This window comes from Phodopus roborovskii, unplaced genomic scaffold, assembly GCF_943737965.1.
Source record: "Phodopus roborovskii unplaced genomic scaffold, PHOROB, whole genome shotgun sequence".
NCBI classification, from domain to species: Eukaryota; Metazoa; Chordata; class Mammalia; order Rodentia; family Cricetidae; genus Phodopus; species Phodopus roborovskii.
In genome coordinates, this window is record NW_026126616.1 from 597493 (window position 1) to 616798 (window position 19306).

At 49.0% G+C, this 19306-nt stretch overlaps 1 protein-coding gene across 6 annotated transcripts in view; it reads right to left on the reverse strand.

The window, feature by feature from the left end:
* The window catches only part of Abtb3 (ankyrin repeat and BTB domain containing 3), a 225031-nt gene that overhangs the window by 8987 nt on the left and 196738 nt on the right, over positions 1 to 19306 (reverse strand). The window contains exons 6-14 of one of the 6 annotated variants that reach the window (XM_051206229.1): positions 18616 to 18705; positions 16644 to 16745; positions 14761 to 14854; positions 14515 to 14650; positions 13746 to 13966; positions 12295 to 12473; positions 5584 to 5689; positions 1087 to 1189; positions 279 to 360 (exon numbers count right to left, since the gene is read on the reverse strand). In XM_051206229.1, coding sequence (XP_051062186.1) covers positions 279 to 360; positions 1087 to 1189; positions 5584 to 5689; positions 12295 to 12473; positions 13746 to 13966; positions 14515 to 14650; positions 14761 to 14854; positions 16644 to 16745; positions 18616 to 18705 — 1113 coding nt within the window. The remainder of the gene's footprint in view (positions 1 to 278; positions 361 to 1086; positions 1190 to 5583; positions 5690 to 12294; positions 12474 to 13745; positions 13967 to 14514; positions 14651 to 14760; positions 14855 to 16643; positions 16746 to 18615; positions 18706 to 19306) is intronic. The other 5 variants (XM_051206230.1, XM_051206231.1, XM_051206232.1 and 2 more) reach the window with 5 other exon arrangements.

The following is a 19306-nucleotide window of genomic DNA, read 5'->3' on the forward strand; positions in this document are numbered from 1 at the left end:
TTCTGAGTCTGGCCGCTTTGTCTTGGCCTTTGGTTCTCCATTCCTAACCCTGCCCCAATGTCCTGGGATACTCCCTGTACACGTTGGGCGAGAGTATCTCTTACCTTTGAGCCCCTTCCCCCAGCCTAAACCTGGGGCTAGCAGGCACTGGGTTCCAGTGATTGCTGCAGGGCTGCAGTGGGGGGGGGGATGGAGTAAGTGAGCCTGTAGGGCAGGTGCTGGAAGCTCAGTCAGGGTATCCCAGGTGTTAAGACAGCTGACATTACCCCAGGGCTCACCTGGAAGATAGGGTACTTCACATAGCCGATCTCTATGCAGGTGCTGTCATTTGTTGGCTTGCTGGAGAGGAGGGCCTTGAACCTGAACAACATACAGAGAGATCAAGAGTCATCCATACCCCTACGGCTTGCCCACATGACACAGATCTCTGGTCCTGTTCTAAAACACAACTGGATTATAGCTGTTAGTTAGAGTCTATTCACAGCTAAAGACCATGCTGGGAACTCCATTCTTTCCCAAACTGGCCACTGAGAAGGAACTCTCTTTAAAACACCATCACTTTTCAGCATCAACGCAGGGTCTCCTCTGCAGGCATCAGTATGTTCTGAGCACCTGCCCTGACTTCCCTCTTGTCTGGTACCCAGGATATCATCACCCACCCTCCTTTCTGTTGTTCAAGCTCTGCTCCAGGGAAGCAGGAGCTTCTGTCTTTGTGAGACATGAAGCCTTGAGGGCATTTAAGCCATAATTGACGACTGATGGAGGGACTCCCCATGGGTGATCATGTATCTTGGAGTTTGGATGCAAAGCCTCTGGCCAGTAGAGACCTTATCAGTGGGACTGAACTTCAAAAGGCAGGAATACCATCAAGAGATATAGTTTAGTTGGTACAGCAGTGCCTGGCATTCCTGAGGGTGCAACCACCAGTATGAATAATTTGGACATGGTGGTACATGCCTGTAATCCCAGTACTAGGGATGTGGAACCAGGAGGATCAGAAATTAAGGTCAACCTTGCTACGCCGTGAATCCCAGCACATCCCCAATTACACGAGATTTTATCTTCCAAAAGAAAAAGAGTACATACCTGGGAGAGGCTGTGAACAACAGAACTTTGTGAGCATAGAAGGGTCTTCCCTCTACCAGGAAGGTCACGTCAGACATTTCTTTATTGTTAAGAAAATGAGGATCTAGAACAGAAAGCATTAGTGAAGGAAGGGTAAGATTGGGTCCCCTGGTAAATGCACAGGAGAGGACAGGGAAGCATAGTGACCTCTTCATTCCTCGTGGGTGACCCAAGAGATGCATAGAGGACAGATGCGTCGCTATCACCCAGCTCAGTACGGGAGATGTTCCAAGCTGACCTGTTACACACAGGCTCAGTGGGGGTTGTGGCGCTTGCAGAGCATGTGGGATGACCTGGTCCCCAGAATGCACTTAAAGTTGGGTGTGGTAGCATCAGTGTCTGGATTCTCAGTGTTCATACAGTGAGATGGGTGGTGGAGACTGAGAATCCTTGGAAGTCAGCTACACTGCCTCAGACAAACGGGAAGTGAGACCTCATACTCACAGAGATCGAAGAGGAAGAGGAAGAGGAGGAGGAAGAGGAAGTGGAGGAAGAGGAAGGAGGAGGAGAAGGAGAAGAAGGAAGAAGAAGAAGGAGAAGAAGAAGAAGAAGGAGACAAAGGAGACGAAGGAGATGAAGGAGACGATGACGACACAGCGGACACACCTCCAGGCAGAGCTTAGAGAACTCAGGGTGTGAAAGGCCTGTCTGTGAAGGGAATTCACCCATCCTATGCCTTTTTTCTTAGGCTCTGTGTCCCCCTGCCTGGTGGAAGTGGTGTAAAATGGCAGCTGCCCCCTTGCCACTGGACTCTGGGTTGTCCTCTCCCAGAATCAATCTTATTTTTTATAACGAAGACAACGTAACTAACTCTTGATTACTGAGTCCAACATATGACATGGCAGGCCTTGTGCAGGGACCACATTTCCTCCACTGTAGTGAAGGAAACTGAGACATGCACACATTACAGTGGCTGTGCGAGCCAGGATGTGAACCATGACATCCCAATTCTATGGCTTGACTCAGCAAACACAAGGTTCCTACGTATTATCTTTAATTTAGCCATACAGACCCAGAGTCCTTCTGGGTGGCCAACACTTCTACCTTGCTAGAAACATCCTTAACTCCCTGCCTCCTCCCCTGGTTAGTCTCCACCCAGCAAGAACAACGTGGCTCTAGCTGCCAGGGTCTTGTGGCAGGCGACCTGCATGCCTGCTGACTAGAACTGCAGTGTTCAGGGCTGGCCATTCACAATGCTACTTGGGTGAGCAGCACTCTTGCTTGAGTCTGAGGAGCCGCAGCATTTCCATCATACTCTATGCTGGGTGCTCCCCATCCATATGAGAGGTGCTCCAAACCAGGACCAAAAGCAGAAGAGCTTTCTTCCCTATGGGTACCCCAAACTCCTCACCATTCATTTCTCCATCATTCTCCTTCATTCTGTTACTGCCCTTGCTCAGGTTACATCATCTTTCTAGGCATCTTTAGAACTTCTGGTGGTCCCTTTGCGTTCACTTACCACAGGAGCCAAACTTCCTAAAGTCAGGTCCCATCCTGATGGGGGTGGGGAGGCCCTATAAGACACATTTGTATTTCATACCATGGGGTACTTGCACTCCATAGTGCAGGAAGGAACCTGCACGTATATGCTATGAACAGTTTGGCAGGGAGGGTAACTGCTAACTGTTAATGGCTTGCTGCTTCCAAGTTAAATGTCTAGCCCAGGTGGTTCTACAAAGGGCCTGAGCCCAGATACCCAGAGAGCGAGGACCAGTTGAATAGATTGTCATGGGAGAAGGCACAGAACTGTGACTGACCATCTGACAGAAGAGCAAGACTGAGCTCTTTGTCCCCACCCTCCCTATAAAGCTTGGGGTCTGGAAAGATAAGACTTGTTTTTAGGGTGTTAGTCCACTGCCCCCTCAGATCCTGGGCTCTTGGAATACAGCACAACTTAATGTCTCTGATGATTGGTTTTTGTGGTGACAGGCAGTGTTGGCTCTATTCCCCTCTACAAACCTTTAAATAGCTCCCTAGGGCTCCTGGAGAGGCCACACTTCTTTTCTTTTTGTTAAAAAGTATTTGTACATGTATGGGTATGGGCATGAGAGAGCTCCCTGGTCTAGAGTTACAGGCGGTTGCGAGCTGCCTGATATGGTTTCTGGGAACAGAACTCATGTTCTCACTCTTAACTGCTGAGCCATTTCTCTAGCCTGAGCCCAGACGTCTTGACAAGATCACCGTGACTGAGTTCCTTCTCCACCTCTGTCTAGTGAAGACCCTTGCCTTCTTACAGAAATACTTTATTTTATGCATGTGTGTCTGAGCGTGCACTATGTGTGTGCAGGAGCCCAAGGAGGTCACAGGAGGCATTGGGCATCCTGGAGCTGGAATTACAGACAGCTGCAAGTCACCTTGTGGGTGGTGGGAACAGAACTTGGATCCTTGGCGAGAACAGTGAGTACACTTACCCATGGAGTCATTTCTCCAGTCCCTCCTACCCCTGCCTTCTCGTGGTGCTAACTAACCTTGGGATTCTGAACCGTGTCCAGAAGACCAAGAGCCTTTCACTGCTAGTGGTGTGAGAAAAATTGCACCAGATTCAAGGATTACCCTTCCCTCTGGCTATGGGGAGCAGAGCTTACCCTGTGTCCTTGACCCAGACCTCCAAAATGTTGATGCTAACAAGGTGTCTTACATGGCACACAGGTACTGAACACTGTCATGCTCTGGGAAGGTGACCCCTCTCTACCTCTAGCACTTTCTCATTTGCTTGGCCTTTCCAATCTGCCACCCTAGTGATCGATGTTTTCTGCAGGGCAGAAACACTTGTGACTTAGGTACAACTCAGATTTGTCACATGCATGGCCATAAGGGCAAAGTGTAGTCTTTGACTCTATTGCCAACATTTCCATTTTAGCAGAAAACTGTATCATATTTAAATGTCCAAGTTACTTATAGCAGTAATAAATATACTTTGAATCAGCTCCATGCATTCAATCTTTCAGCTGATAAAAGCAAAGGAATGCTTTTGCTACAGGATAGAATTTTCAGATGCTTCCATTTCTCCAACGTTTCACATTTAGAGGGAAAGGATACAGGAAGCAGGGGGCATCCCAACCCTTATAGGAAAAGGAATCCTTCACTGTTAATTTTTTATTATTATTCTCTGGGCAACAGGGGATGGGCTTCTGTAATGCCAGGCTCAGGTTTCCAACCTCAAGAGAACCAGGCATTTCTCTGACTTTTCAATTCTGCCCTGCCTGTAGTAGGCCCAGATGACACCAGTGCCTGCCTGGGGAACTCTCAGGAGCTGGCCCTACACAGTGAGGAATTATGGCATCAGCAGGACTGGTCTTCAAGTCCCAGGTCCACCCTGTTTCCAGATCACAAAGGTCAGGCCAGGCCATGCCTACTTCCTGGGATAGCTGAGCACTACTGAGAGGTGGAAATCAGGCATAGGTCTGGAGCCATGCACAAGTATCCAAGGAGCATATGCGTTACCAGCTGTCCTCACTGGATTTCAGAGCACCCACCCCACTGCTCAGGTATGTCCTGCTTTTTTAATTAAGAAAATATTTATTTGTATGTGTGTGTCTGTGTAGGGTGTCCATAGAGGCCAGAGGTGCTGAATCTCCCTGGGTCTACAGTTACAGGTGGGTTATAAGGCACTTGGCGCAGGTGCTAGGGAATGAACTCGGGTCCTCTGGAAGAGCAGTATTTATTCTTCACCTCTGGGCCCTAACTTGTCCTTGTTTTTGTGGTCATGTGTGGTTGTTCCCTTCTTTTCATCTTCTCCTAAAGCAGGACTTCTATTAGGGACACTGCTGGCTCACTGGTGTCTCCTGCTTACTCCTCTGCAGTGGTGATAAGGGACTTCGTAGACGGGAGAGTCGCTACCTTAGTCCTGTTGCTTGGGTAAAACCCTGTGACAAAGACAACTTAGGGGAGAAAGGCTTTGTCTTAGTTCACAGTTCCTGTGCATCACTGCAGACAGTCAAAGGTGGCAGGAAGCAGCTGGTCACACTCACAGGCCAGAGCAGAGAGAATGGACCAGCAAGAACATTCAAACAATCCAGGCAATGTGCCCGCCCACATCAATAATCCAGTGAGGACAGTCTCCACACCAACCTAATCTAGGCAATTCCTCCCTGAGAGCTCTTCCTGGAAGACCCTAATTAGACTGTATCAAGTTGCCCATCAAAATCATCACAGCTGACGTGGACAGTGGGCCACCTAACATAATCTCTTGTGTGTGGGACATCAGGAGCCTTAGCAGTGCCCAGTGTCAGTGACTGAGGGAAAGGCTCACAGATGGGCACTGCAGTTCCCTTCATTCCAATCCTCTGCTGTATTCTCCAAAGAGATTTAGCACCCACTGAGGGTGATCTCCTCATGGGCTGGCTCCTCGGTCTGCCTCTTGCTTGCCCTCCACCCAATTCTTGTCCCATGCATTTGCTTCTGTCCCATCCCTATGTTGTCAGGCTACAGCCTGAACACAGCTGGGCCACCACTCACCCAGGCGCGAGGTCTGCTTCCTCTTGATCTCTGTGAGCTTGGGAATGGGGTAGGGACCGTAACAGTGAGTGAAGATGACGCACAGTTGCTGGCTGATCACTTCATTCTGGGAAGGAAGAAGAGTAGCTGTCACAGGAGGGCTAGGGTGGCACGAGCCAGGCTGTCACTACAGACACCTGTCCCCTAGGCAAGAGGAGCTTGTACATTTAGTACATGTCCCCCAGGAGCACAGACATTCAGTTTGCACTTACCACCCCTGGACCTACGACTCTGAGTCCATTGCTGAGTGCTTATGGAATTTATAAAAAACATTTTCCCATTTCATCCTGATCATTTCCTAGCCAAGGGAGAGCAGGCTTTTGTAGCTTTCACCTCCAATCCACCTTTACCCATGCTCTCAAACTCTGGAAGCAGCCAGTGGTCCTGAGCAAGCAGCAGAAGGCCCCTTGGTCTCGTGACTGCGCCCCACAAGGACAGCTCTGTATGTAATAAGTCAGATTCTAGGGCTCAGATGCTTTGGATCCGGGAGTCATCAGTTGAATCACTTTTCAATAAAAATAAAAATAAGGGCATCGGAAGGCAGTTCTGTGCCTCCAGACTCCAGCTGCCCGTGGCTCAGGAAGGAGACTGTGCCGTGCTGACCTTCATCCTACTGTTTTGGTTCTTTTCCATGTCAGTCTTTCGCGTTCACCGCTCTCCACGAGCAGGTGTGCAGGCTGCGGGGTGGGATATGACTCACCCCATTCTGCTGCTCTTTATTGAGCAAATGGCTAAAATGGGCTAAAACAAATATTTACAACTGCCATGGTTTGACTAAGTGTCCCGGAGGGCTCAAGTGTTAGGGTACAGTCCCTAGTTCATGGAGATAAGGAGAGATGGTTAAACCTTCCTGAGACCCTGCGGGATATCTAAGGTCCTTGAGCGTGTCTCCTAAAGGGAATTATGGGATACTGGTCTACTCAGCTCTTTCTCTGTCTTCTGGTTGCTCCCACCACAGGCTTCTGCCTGATGTAAGTCTCACCTCTGCTAATCACGGACCTCCAAACGGTGAGCCAAATGAACCTTCCCTCTTTTAAGTTGATTATCTCAGGTGTTCTGTTTTTAGCAACACCAGGTTGACTAACACAATAAAAAAGCAAGGTTAAAACACACTTGGTATCATTTCTCCAAAAACAAAAGCCTGAAGAGCTCTTAGGGTGAGATCAGTATTTTTTTTTTTTCTTTATATTTCCCACAAGTGAGTATAGCTGATTTTTTTTTTTTTTTTAAATGATGGGCTTGGGACCACAACAATGTCAGTGATTCAAGATATTCTTAGATCTAATCCCCAAGGTGGGACATAGCTCCTCCATGTGGGAAAAGAAAATCTACCCCCTTCTGTTGAAGTGGATAGATCGAAGACGGCACTGTGTCACCTGGGGCAGATTGAGGGGTCATGAGAGTAAAAGGAAGAAGGGGCAGTAGTCATTCTCAAGGATGGTATGGAGGATATGTCATGAGCACAGGCTGGGAGGTACTCCTCCTCCTTGGCAACCACACCAGTGGCTGCCACCTCACCCCTGCATTCATGAGTGAGCAAAGTGTTTCCCCCCATGAGCAGCATTAGAATCCCCGGGGAGCTGGTGAGGGGTGTAAATCCTTGGCATTTCTTTATTTCATTGTTGTCCGGGTAGTCTTGAACTCAGGATCTTCTTGCCTCACGTTCCCAGGCCCTGGCATAAATTCTTCCAGACTGGATCCCACGCTTTTAAAAAATAGTATTTCTTTCCCGGAGCTGGGCAAATCCTGGCAGCAGGGTGTCCATGAGTGGGGTAGTGTGACAGACAGTCCAGGTTCCTTTCAAGGCAGCCTCCACCAGCCATGACATCAGCAGATGTGAAGTGGCTTTCCCATTGGCCGAAGGCTCTATGGTTGCATACAAATGTCTGTTTTTGTCATTCAAGAAGACAAAACTGACATTTCACAGAGAAAGGAATTTCAGGCAAACTCAAGGGGAAGCAGAGGGAGGGGCAGGGTGACTTCGCAGTTGAGGTTTGCAGCAGTCAGGCTGAGTGGACCAGTATTTCAGCGCCTCTGGATCCCTTCAAACGCTCCATCATCTGGTGACAACACAGCTCCCTCCCCCACCCCCGGGGGTCTTGGTGAGGAGTAGATGAGTGAGGAGTGACTAGAATGCCCCTGGGGCATTCTGCCATGTGGGTGGTTATGGTCACTCGGCCAGTCCGCTGTCACTTCTCCACACAGGGTGTGACACACAAGGAAGAGAGTCTGGGAGAACCGTGAGCGCTGTATGAGGGCAGAAGAGAAGAAGAAACCGGGGAAGACAGGCTAACTAGGCTTTGATGAATGGATGTGACGAAAGGTGGGGATCGCTAAGCACACACTTGTCCTCCAAAGTTGACAAATTAAGCAGTTTTAGCAAATGGTGTTTACGCTGAGTCCCATTTTCAAGGGTTTTCATGGAGCTGGTTTGAGAGCTCCGCAGTGAGGGAAGGTCTCTGGTGACTTCTGGATGCTCTCAAGGCTTCATCCAAGATTCACTTAGTGGCAGTTTTTCACTGGCAACCGTTTGACGGGTGGACGCGTAGACTGAAGCATTGCTCAGAGGCTTCCTGGTCCAGCATATTTGCTAATTTTCCTACTTTGAGTTTTTTTTTTAAACTTTTGGTGGTATTGGACACACACCCGTGTCTTTAGTGGTGTCTAAAGTCCCTGATGCTGTGCAGCAGCCACATGATTTTTTAAAAATAATTATAAGAGAGAGATTTATTTAAAAAATATTATGCAAAGGCGAGTCTTATGACAGAAGATAGCACGCTTTTTTTTTTTTTTTTTTTTTTGAAACAATCTTATTTTTCCTTCTGTTGTTGGGAAGATGGAAGAGGCATACATTTTCCTATTCCTCAGTATTAGCTTCTACGGTTTAATATACTTTGTCCCCTCTGTAATACATGTTACAATATGGTTCCTAATCTGATGATGCTGAGGACAGTCAATAAATACTAGTACTAAGATAACAGGATGAAGGACAAGCTACGTGCAGGAATCGGGGTAGAAAATATCTGCAAACCTCAAGGCTGACAAAGAACCAGTACTTAGCATATATAAAGGGACTCTTAGAATTCAACAACTCAAACAGAACAAACAATTCAACCAGAATGCAAGAAAATAATGCAAAGAGAAACTTCAGTGAAGAGAATCTATGGATGGTGGACCAGTGCATGCTTGGGGAATATTTTACTGCACAGTATGTTAAACTACCTGTTTCCCTGAGGGTCAGTCTATGTGATATCATACTATACAAGTAAGGGCCCAATGGAACTTCCTATGAAAGCAAGTCAACCCCATCTCCCTCTTCCGCCTGGCTGTGCCCCCTTCTTGGGTCTTCCCCTTCCAGAGAATGGAGCTGCCTGCTTTGTCTTCCTGGATCTGTAGCACAGGTGCTAGAGAGTAGGTTTTGGTCCACACCTGCCAAAAGCCTTTCCTTTTTCCTGCTTCCCCAATGTTCCTGTTAGGGCTGTTGGTGGCTTTCATTTCCTTCCACTCAATGACTCCCCTCCTGCAGTCAGACACTGGGGTGCTTGTGGAAGCTTCCTCTCCCCTGAGCTATGCTAGTTAAATGAGCCACCAGGCTACAGGAAACCTGTGATGTTAGCAGTCAGGACAGGGATGGCTTTGGGAGACCTGGGAGACTGGTGTGCTGTGTTTTGTGGTCTAGCAATGATTGACTGATTTCAGCTAATAGAAATTCACTGGGCTCTGCGGTTACAATCTGGGGAATTGTCTGTATATATGTCAGACTTCAAAGTGATGTTTACTTAAACAAGCAAAAAGCAACAGGCAAAATTCCTCTGCAGCATGGAAAAAGTTAAAATCAGGCAGGCCAGAAAACACTGGACAATATAGACAGGGGGAATACATCCAGTAGTGCCTTCCAATAAGGCAGTTCTTGGATCATTTCAGGTGAAAGCCTTTTAACCATTTCTTTTAAGTTGGAGAGGGCAGGGGAGGATTTTGCAGGCTCTACTCTTCTTGAACTCTCTGAGGCAGGCCCCCTAATCTAAGGCTCATTAGCATGGACACCAAACAGCCAGCAGGGACCACAACAGGCTCGAGGATGGCACTGACCAGAACAGCTGCTGAGACGAACTCTGGCCCCAAGGCTCTGAGGTGTTCTGAAAGCAGATGGTCTGTGTTGCTGGTGGGCTCAGTCGGCCATCAGAGAAGGCAGTTCTGTGTGCCCCTTGCTCTTAGAGTAAGCAGCCTGTCAGCCGAGCCAGGGACAGGAACCCACACACTGTGGTTCACAGGCCTCGACAGGCTCCATGTGGACCCTGGAGTTTCACAAAGCCCCTGCACTGGGGTAGAGTGATCGCTCCAGTGTGGCTACTTAGCCACAAAGAAGTTAGGTGAACCTGGGTGAGTTAGTTCCCATCACCTGACCTCCATTTCCCCTCACTTGTTAAATGTTTGTTAAATGGAGATGAATTTAGGGTTTATCCAGAAGTGCTTGTGAAGAGTGTAAGAGTCTTAAATATGCTTAAGGGAGTGACTGGCCCGTAATTAAAGTATATATTATAAATTATACACACACACACACACACATATATAATGTATAATTACATATACTTATGAAAGACTTAAACTAGCAAAGAAATGAAATGGAGCCCAAATAATTGGAATGCAGGGTAGTAGGACCCAGAAGCTGACCAAGGCCACTGTGACGTAGTTCCTGGAATTGCTGACCACCTGCAACCTCTGCCTTACAAGGCCCTAAGATAGCCAGCTACCAAGAAGGTCACCCTCCCCTAGGGAACTCAAGGGGGAACAAACTGCCCCTCTGGTCAATGTGTCAACAGGGTCCTAGAGAAACAAAGAGATACTGCAACACCTGTTTGCTTAAGCAAGATTGATTAGCACACCCTAAATAGTGAGACCATCTAAAACGATAAAGAGCATGCTAGAGCCCAGGACTCTGGTCACGTACTCAATGGTCAGAGGGTCACGGCCCCTCCTTAAGCTTGTGGGTTTTGCCTTTAAAAACACCTACACCCGGAGAATGATGCTTCTCTTTAGCCTGCATGCATCAACTGGACTGGACATTGAGTTCTTGGGGGAACGGACCAAAACGGGGAGACTCCTCATTCTGAGGGTCTTACACACACACACACACACACACACACACACACACACACACACACACACACACCTTGTATAAGTTTTGAAAACATCTTCATTTATATCTTGAGACATAATGAAGTCCATTATGAAACGGCTCCACAGACAAATGAGTCTGGGAAACACCTTAATTCCCTTTGTGAATTTCAGGGCACTGAAGAGAGAAGTGTCCGTAAGGCAATGCCACCCTGAGGAGAGGAGATGGCACAGGTATTCACAGCTGGCTGTGACTGCTGCTGTCCCTGAGCTGGTGTTTACAGAAGAGCGTTGGGGAAACACAGAAGGCCCTGCATCTTCTGTGAGGCTTTCAAAGCCACCAAGAAAGCTTCTGTGTGGTGTTAGGGAGGAGTGGAAGTTTTCACCACTTTGGGCTCACAACCTCCTAGTGGCCTGTATGATTATTGACTCATTTATAGGCAGGGAAGAAATTGAGGCAGAGAGAGGTTGAAGAAGCTTGGCTAGGGCCTGAAGGCTAGTAAGTGGGAGAGCCAGGATTTGAACCCTTGTAATTTGGCTCCAGAGTGCATACCTTCAACCACTGTTATATGAGCCCAAGCAGTTGGTGGCTTGGGGTATGAACTCTCTGGAACCTTTCAGGGAGATTGATCCTCCCTAGTGTTTCTCATGGCCACAGTGCTGGGGTGTTTTCTACAGTGTTCCCTGATCATTGGCTGTTGATCCCAATGGGTGTCAGGGAGCAAGTTGATCAAGGCTGCCCAAAGCCCAAAGCCAGGAGGGGGCTACACATCCTGGCAGGGCCTGAAGTGTCTTTATGATATTCCCAAATGGATGGCTCTACAGAGATTTCATGGAATGGCTTTCATCAATATCCCAAGAGCAAGACTGATGTTTAGAAAGAGATGCAGAGATGTGGCAATTCCTTTGCTGGGAATGGAGAGCTTGATAGGGACGAACCCCAAGGAATCAAATGAAGCTCTCTGATGGGCTATTCCATCAGAGATGCCTATCATTTTGATACTGTGATATTATATCATCTACACATATGTTGGGCTTCATTTGTAGTTTTCCTGGGATGTATGTAGCCTTTGAGCTGCATGTTGGATATACTGTCAGTCTACATGAAAAGACTTCTCCCAAGTCCTAACTTTCTAGAAACTGTAGCAGAATATTGTCCAGGGATAGCACTCTTCCCCTCTTCCTACTTGATTCCCACTGTCCCTTCGGGCCTGATCAGTGCCAGCATCTTGAAGATGCTGGCCCCTTCCTCCCTGATATTTCTTTTAGCCTGGTCCAGGGAAACAAGTTTCTATGCTTTTAGAGCTCGTGTGTTGGTATTATCACCATGCCTGAATACAAGTTCCACCAGTCAAAGATTCCTAACCTGCCCTGTGCCTAAGCACCCTGGGATACAGCAAATGCTCAGCTGCAAAGCTGCCCCACAACCACCTGTGACTGTGCTGTAGGGATGTTAAGGACCACTGGTTCCCAGCAAGGGACCATCCAGATCTATGAGCCTCTGCCCTCACTCTCTGCTGCAACCACAATGGCCTTACCCCTCACACCCCCTTGTACCTTGCTTGCTTTTAAGATTTCAAACATCAGGGGCAGGCCTTGGGTGATGAGCTCCTCTGTGTACTCTTCCTCTTGAATGGTCTTGAACTCCTTGAGCAAACACTGTATGAGAGGCCTGCGGTGCTGCTGGAAGGCGATTCGCAGTGACTCCAACCACGTGTGCAGAGTCCATGGGACACCTGGACAGGGGAAAAAAATCGGGCCAGGTGGGAGGGGAGGGCAGTCGAGGGGAGGGCAGAAAACAACCAAGGAACAGGAATATTTTAATCTGGAAGTTGGCCTTCTTCTAGGACATTACCAAGCTATGAATCCAAGGGACCGGCCTTCAATGAGCACAGGCAAGACTTAGACATGTTCCTCATACTATAGGAGGATGCATTTTACAATATCAGTCGCTGCATAGAATCTTTTAATTACTCATTCATATGCATCTATGCCTCTGAGTTCACTGTCTTCCTTCCACTCATGGGGGAGGGGAAAACTAGGGGGAAGAGGGAGTTTTAGGGCCAGATGTCATATGCACACTCAGGGGAGGGCTGAGAACGGTGAGACCCACCGAAGGACTTGGCCATCTCCAGTCACATCTAAAGCAATGGGAGGACCTATTGCAGGTTCACTGTGGAAGACATTTGCACCTGCAGCACCTTATAGCATCCTTTTTCCCTTTAACAAGGTCTCCTGTGCAGACATCTGCTGTGATGTGCAGTGAGGTGGTGGTGGGGAGAATATGCCTCATTCGCCTGCTTCATAATGAACAGGGAAATCATTCCGATCCCCCAAGCTTCGCAATACGCAAAACAGATTCTCAGGGCAACAGCATACATTTCTCATGTATTGCACCGTATACCTGTCAGAGACTCTTTCCAGAACAGCGATCCAGTGGCTTTTATTTGGTTCCCAGCCTGCCACAATAGGGCCCTATTTCCATGTTTCCCTTCCTTGCCAGGAAGAAACCACTAGATTGGTGCTAGGCTAGCCTGGACCGCCAGACACACTAGTGAGACAGCTCTGGGCTAGCCCACTGAAGGAAGAGCTGCTGCTCTCTTCAATGGCTCCTGTTGACTCAGAGAAAAAGTCCTGGGCAGGAGGCGTTTGTCCTTCTCCTGAAGGTCACTCTGTGTCACTGGAGTCCTCAAGCCTTGGGAACCACCTGGAGTGATTGTTAAATATACAGATTCCAGCCTTTATCCATCCAGACCCTCCACAGCAGAGCCCCTGGGTGCAGGGCCTGGCAATCTGTATTCAGACAAGCTCCCCAGGTGATTTAGGTACTTGGCTCAAGGTCCAGGGGGTGCTGCTGTCTGTGGGGACAGTGTGGGTGTCTTGGTGTGAAAATGTTCTAACAAGTGAAGGGTGTATGTGTGTGTGTGTGTGTGTGTGTGTGTGTGTGTGTGTACATGGGCACATGCACGTGCACACTGTGTCTAGTGGTGAATGGTGCCCAGACTGACCTATACTCCTGATATCAATTGTGACATCCACGTAGCCATGCTCAGCGCTGTGATACATGGCCTCCCTCAGGGCCCTCAGTTTGGCCTTGCTGTTGCGGCTGGCGCACAAGGGGGGCGGGGCTGTCTCTGCCAGGTCAGTCCCCTCAGCCAGAATCTCCTCCAGGGACAGGATATCGCTCTTCTCCTTCTCTGGCTGAGCGAGCAGTTTGCGGAACACATTCCTGTCAATCATAAATCCAGAGAGGAAGACACTGAGAGATGGAGTGGCTGTGCTGGGGCAGGGGCACTGAAGGGTTAGGAAGCCGCTCACTCAGGACCAGGAATGGCAGGAATGGATGACAGGCTTTGGGGGTGAAGGATATGGTGGGGGTAGGGCTGGCCATGTTTCCCGGAGGATATCTTGAGGTTGAGTAATGCCCAGGAAGTTCTGGAGCTCTGCCCTTTTGAACATTAGTCTGGAGAATTTGCTCTCTTTGGGATAAAGTCTAATAAAATCTGATAGGGCTTCTGGAGGAAGCCTAGAAAGGACATGAGCAAACATGTTCATTTTTATGTGAAGTCTTCTCACGTCACGGAAGCTGACATGATGTACTCTGACCCATATGGCCAAGAGTGACATCTCTATGGTGCTCTCTCTGATCAGGCCACCCACTTTGACTAACCCCGGGCCCCACATCCAGAGAGAGAATGGGTCTGGGGCAGGCCTGGGAATCTGCATTTTTAACAAGCACCACTTGGGACCTGGTGGCCTTGGCCCATCCTAGCCTACCTGTGTCCATGGGCTGCGGCCTGGCTGAAAGAGTTCATGTCACCCTGGGGGGTTGTAGAAATTCCATTCCTGTACATGGTTCCTATCAGGGGATCCGCACCACGCTCCAACAGCAAACTAACCAGCTCAAAATTCCCTGCAAGCCCAGAAAAGGGGGTTTCGTAAAAGAAGAAAACAGAAGCCGGTCACAGGTACATCAAAGGCCACAGCGGACACACCAGGGCTGGCCCAGAACAGGGAACTTACCCACAGCTGCTGCAAGCTGGAGGGGAGTTTCTGAATAGTTCTCCTCGCTGTGTTCCACTGAGCCTTCCACCTTGGCCCCGGCATCCAGGAGGAGCTGCAGGGAAGAGTGACCACTGAGCACATGAGGAGTATGACTCCTGGGAGATGTCAGTGTACTGGCAGAAACTGGCCAGATACTAGTGTCCCCCTCCCCCAGGTCAGCGACCCGTGCACTGGGCACCAGGCAACTTTACCTCAGAAGAGGAGCCTCTCCCGTCTTGTAGGACCCCAGCCTACCCACAGCATAGTCCATGCACAAAGAACACATTAGAAGGGCTGCCTCTCTGGCCCAGCCTGGATATACTGAAATTTTAGCAGGCTCTCCAGGGCATCCTTAGGCATGTCAAGGTTTCTGGAAGCACTGAGATAGAAGCATCCAAATGCTGCAAGTCTCCATTGTTGGGTCTGTGTCACAAGCCTCAGAGGGCGACTGAAGTGGTCCCTTTCAGCAACAGGTGCTCAGGAGTATGGCAGACCCCAGGACCATGCTCAGCCAGTCAGGGTGAGAACCCTCCCAGAACCTCCTGGATGGCTCTGAGGACAGGTGAGGGGGTATAGTTCTCTGGTCAGCAAGACCTGGTAATGTAGCAAAAGCTGCAAAAGCTTTTCCTGCCTTCAATCAGTGCATTTGCTGAGATACACGAGCTTGTAAAAGGAGGCGGAGGCTGATGGTGCTGTCTGCATGCAGCATGTAACACGGGGCAAGCCCACCATCTTTACTACCTACCTACTGCTACCTGGGGGCACCATCCAAGACTGCACCTGCTGCAGGCACATGGCCCGACTACCAGGAGGTTCTGCCTGGCTTTCAGCTGTTCTCTCTCTTGAATGAATGGCTGAGGATGCCATTGCCTATTAAAGAGTTCTGTCTGTGTTCTCCAGAGGCCCCCAACTCCCTTCTTTGTGATTCCCCTCTGCCAAAAAGGGGCTCAGTTTGATATTCTAGAAGCAGAAGCCAGTGCCAACGGTACTACATCACTCAGCCTCCTGAAACGTAACTATGGGTCTGTCATGAGGATTCCCATAGCCAGGAAACAACAAAGGTTCCTGTGAAATGTCAGCATTGCTGAGCTGTCCCTGCCACCTCCTCTCTGCTGCACAGAATTCGGAAGTGTGGGCCACATCAAAGAGGTGTGTTCTTGCTGTCTCTGTACTCACTGTGGGGCTGGGGAGGCCCTGGACTTAGAGGCCAAGCTCCCTCTTCTGATGAAGAAAAGACCAAGTTAAGACCGAGGCTATTCACTGAACATCAAGTCTACCACAGTCAGAAAAACTGACAATAATGCTCTCAAGATTGCAGGCACAGGCATTGTCACCACATCTGTAGCTGTTTCGGAGGACACGGGGGATCTATTGTAGACCCCCCAGGAGCCGATTCTCAAGAGTTAAGACTCACACCAGCACATTTTTCAAAGATATCCTTGTTGATCTGGATGCTTCTTCCCACTGGTTGGAAACCACTGGAGTCCACAGCACACTAGGGCCACAGCTAAGGGAAGAGACCCTCCAGGTGCTGACCCTGGCCGAATCTTATGGCCATGTTAGGACAAATCCACAAAGTAACAGCTGAAGTCCCACCTCCGAGCAAACAGGAATAACTCCACAGGTCTGCCACTCTGTGTGAGGCTGCATGTGGGTATTAGATGCTTTCATATTGGTCAATGCTTGGCCAAGTAGATGCTGAAGTATAATAATTTCATTATAAAATAGGGATATGCTACACTGGATTGCAATTAACCAATATGAATCACTCAGGGAGATATGCATGCTAGGAGAGATTTAGATTTGTGTCACAGAGGAGGTCACAGTTAATGGTCAGATGTGGGTAGGGAAATACTTAATACCTGAACTACAGGAATATGTCCATGCAACACAGCAAAAGTCAGAGCCGTCCAATGGCGGGTCTCGGGGTGGACGGATGGATATTTATGAGGAGTACTGACAACCTATAAACAAATTGAAGTTATTTTCAAAATGTGACCTTCACAATATTTAGGCTTGCAAATTCCAGCCTATCTGTGACCAGGCACACAGAGGAGGAAAGTACCAAAAGACTTCCTGGCAGGTAGGTGCCTTGGGAAAGGGTGATGATGTCAGGGAGTGACTTCCCATGTCGGAGGCCCCAAGCAACCTCTCACCAGGACTGCGTGCGGGTCTTGCTTGAGTGTCTTAGAAGAGATGCTGAAGCAGCCTTCTGGAAGCATGGCACTGGAGGGCCGTGCTTGGGGGGTGTCACCAGTGGGGCAGGCAAAGGTTTTTGAGCCTGTGTTCTCTGTGCCTCCACTCCCCCCCGCAAAAGCACCAGTGTTCGTTCACTCATATGAATGCTTTGGAAAAGTGGTTCCTACAAGCCAGCTTCTCTGCCCATCTCTTTCCCTCTCTGCCCAAGGAGGATGGTGGTTCCAAGAGCAACAGGAAGTGAAGTAGCTAGCGACTTCCTAGCACTCTATCTACATTTTAGCTCCTCAAAGGGAGCAGGTGAGGAGTAGGCCTGCTTCATCTTTCCACAGTAGAGAAGACAGTCCCTGGTTTGAGAGCGGGTGTCCCTTGCCACTCTGCGCACAGATCACCTCGGCTTCTTAGTTGAAAGGGGCCCCATGTGCCTGGAAACACAGGCACACAACTTGCCCTGAACACACCAAGAAGAAATAATGAGAGACTGGGTTTCAGGATGGAGGAAGGCCTTGAATATACCAAGCTGGGACATAGTAGGGAAACCGACAACTGGGGACTTGAGATGTTAACACCAGCACATGGTGTTCTTTCCAGCATTTCTGGGGCCTGCAACCTTGGCTTGAGTGTCCTTACAGTAGACAAAGGCACTGAGCAAAACCAATGGGAGGGTCTGGAGAGAAGGGTCAGAGAACACCTCCAGCTGAGGATCTTGACGGGGTCTGCGACATTTTGAGACCATAGAAGGTGGTCAACCTTAAATCACTTGAAACTTGTTAAGATCTAAAATGGGTTTGGATTCAGAGCTATGTTTAGTATCTACTTTCCTTAAATGAGCATAAAACTCCCAATAATGTTTTAAAAGCACAGGGTAACACTGAAGGGCATCTAATTCTGAAGCAAAGAGGTTTCCTGGAGTGTTTATTGATGGCTGCAGCATGCCAATCTCCTTGACATCTGCTACTGCCAAGTGCTGGATGGGCAGCCCTTCAGGCAGCAAAGAACAGAAAAGCAAGGATGCACTTATTTTGAGTCTTGGGGTGGTTTGGAGCAACTACTATTAATGGCATGCCTCTGCTAGGTGCAAGCCATAGCTGGGTGCCTCTGCTGGGCACCAATTCCTTCCAACAGTGATTGTATCACAGATTCTTCTCCATCTCACAAGCCACACCTAGCCTTAAAGCGGGTGGTAGTTTCAGAACTCGAACCTAAGCTGGAAGATTCTAAAACCTCCAGGGCAGGGAGCTTCAATTTGCAGCCTACTGTACAACATCACATAAGCTTTGAGATAATTTAGTTAACACAGTGAGCCAGTGAGTCTGTGGGCCCATAGAAGATGCAAGGAGGGACCCCCCAGCCCAAGGAGCCAGGCCAGCAAGTATCAGGCATCAGGCGATGGCTGGAACTTGGGATGAGTCAGGAGCTAGGAGCTGCTCAGTCAACAAACACCAGAGCTCCCTGTAGCTATGGCTATTGCTTCAAATGGCACTCTCACAGGGACTTTGGCTGGGACTTCAGGTAGGACAGCCTGCCAGGGGATTTCACCATGGCTACAGCCGTGAAAAGGTTTGAGGAGTAATGAGTAAGGGTGGCTGGGAAGGGAAAGTCTGGGCTGGCAGGGCCTGCAGCCCTCCTCACCCTCACCTCCACATTCAGGTCAGCTCCGGCATCCAGCAGCATCTGCACCATTGCCTCGTCCCCACGGACGCAGGCGTACATCAAGGGGGTCATGCCCTGCGGTGGTTAAAACCAGAGACGGAGACGTTTACAAGGTGGCCGTGGTCAGTCGACAAACACATGGAACGTCTTACTGATGTGTGTACTCAGACACTGTGGAAACCTGCGGCTCACAGGGTCACAGCCTTTTAGATCTGGATATTACAGGGGAGGAGCGAAGGAAAGAGATATCACCTTTAGCACCTGCCTTTGCTTAAGCTGGAGGGTTTTCCTGTATGTCATGGTGTAACAGACCTAGGTGTGTTCTAAAGCCAGTGGCAGATTGCAATGGTGTATGTGTGGGGATGCCGGGGGGGGGGGGCGGCTCACAAGAGCTGACTGGATTCTGCAATATCAACCACAGCTATTTAATTATAAGGAATATCGTTTCTTTGACATTTGTGTCTTTTCAATGTGACAAAGTATCCTTGTTGCCCTATATGGCCTTGGGCCAATCAGAGCCAAGGGTAACTGGGCATCCTTGAGTATGTGGCCACCCTCACTGACATCAGCTCTTACAACAACCTTTATAAGCACAAGGCAACCAAAGCAGTGTGGCTTGCAGGAAACCTTCCCCACTCTCCTCCTGCTCAACACAAACTGAGCACCACTACCAACA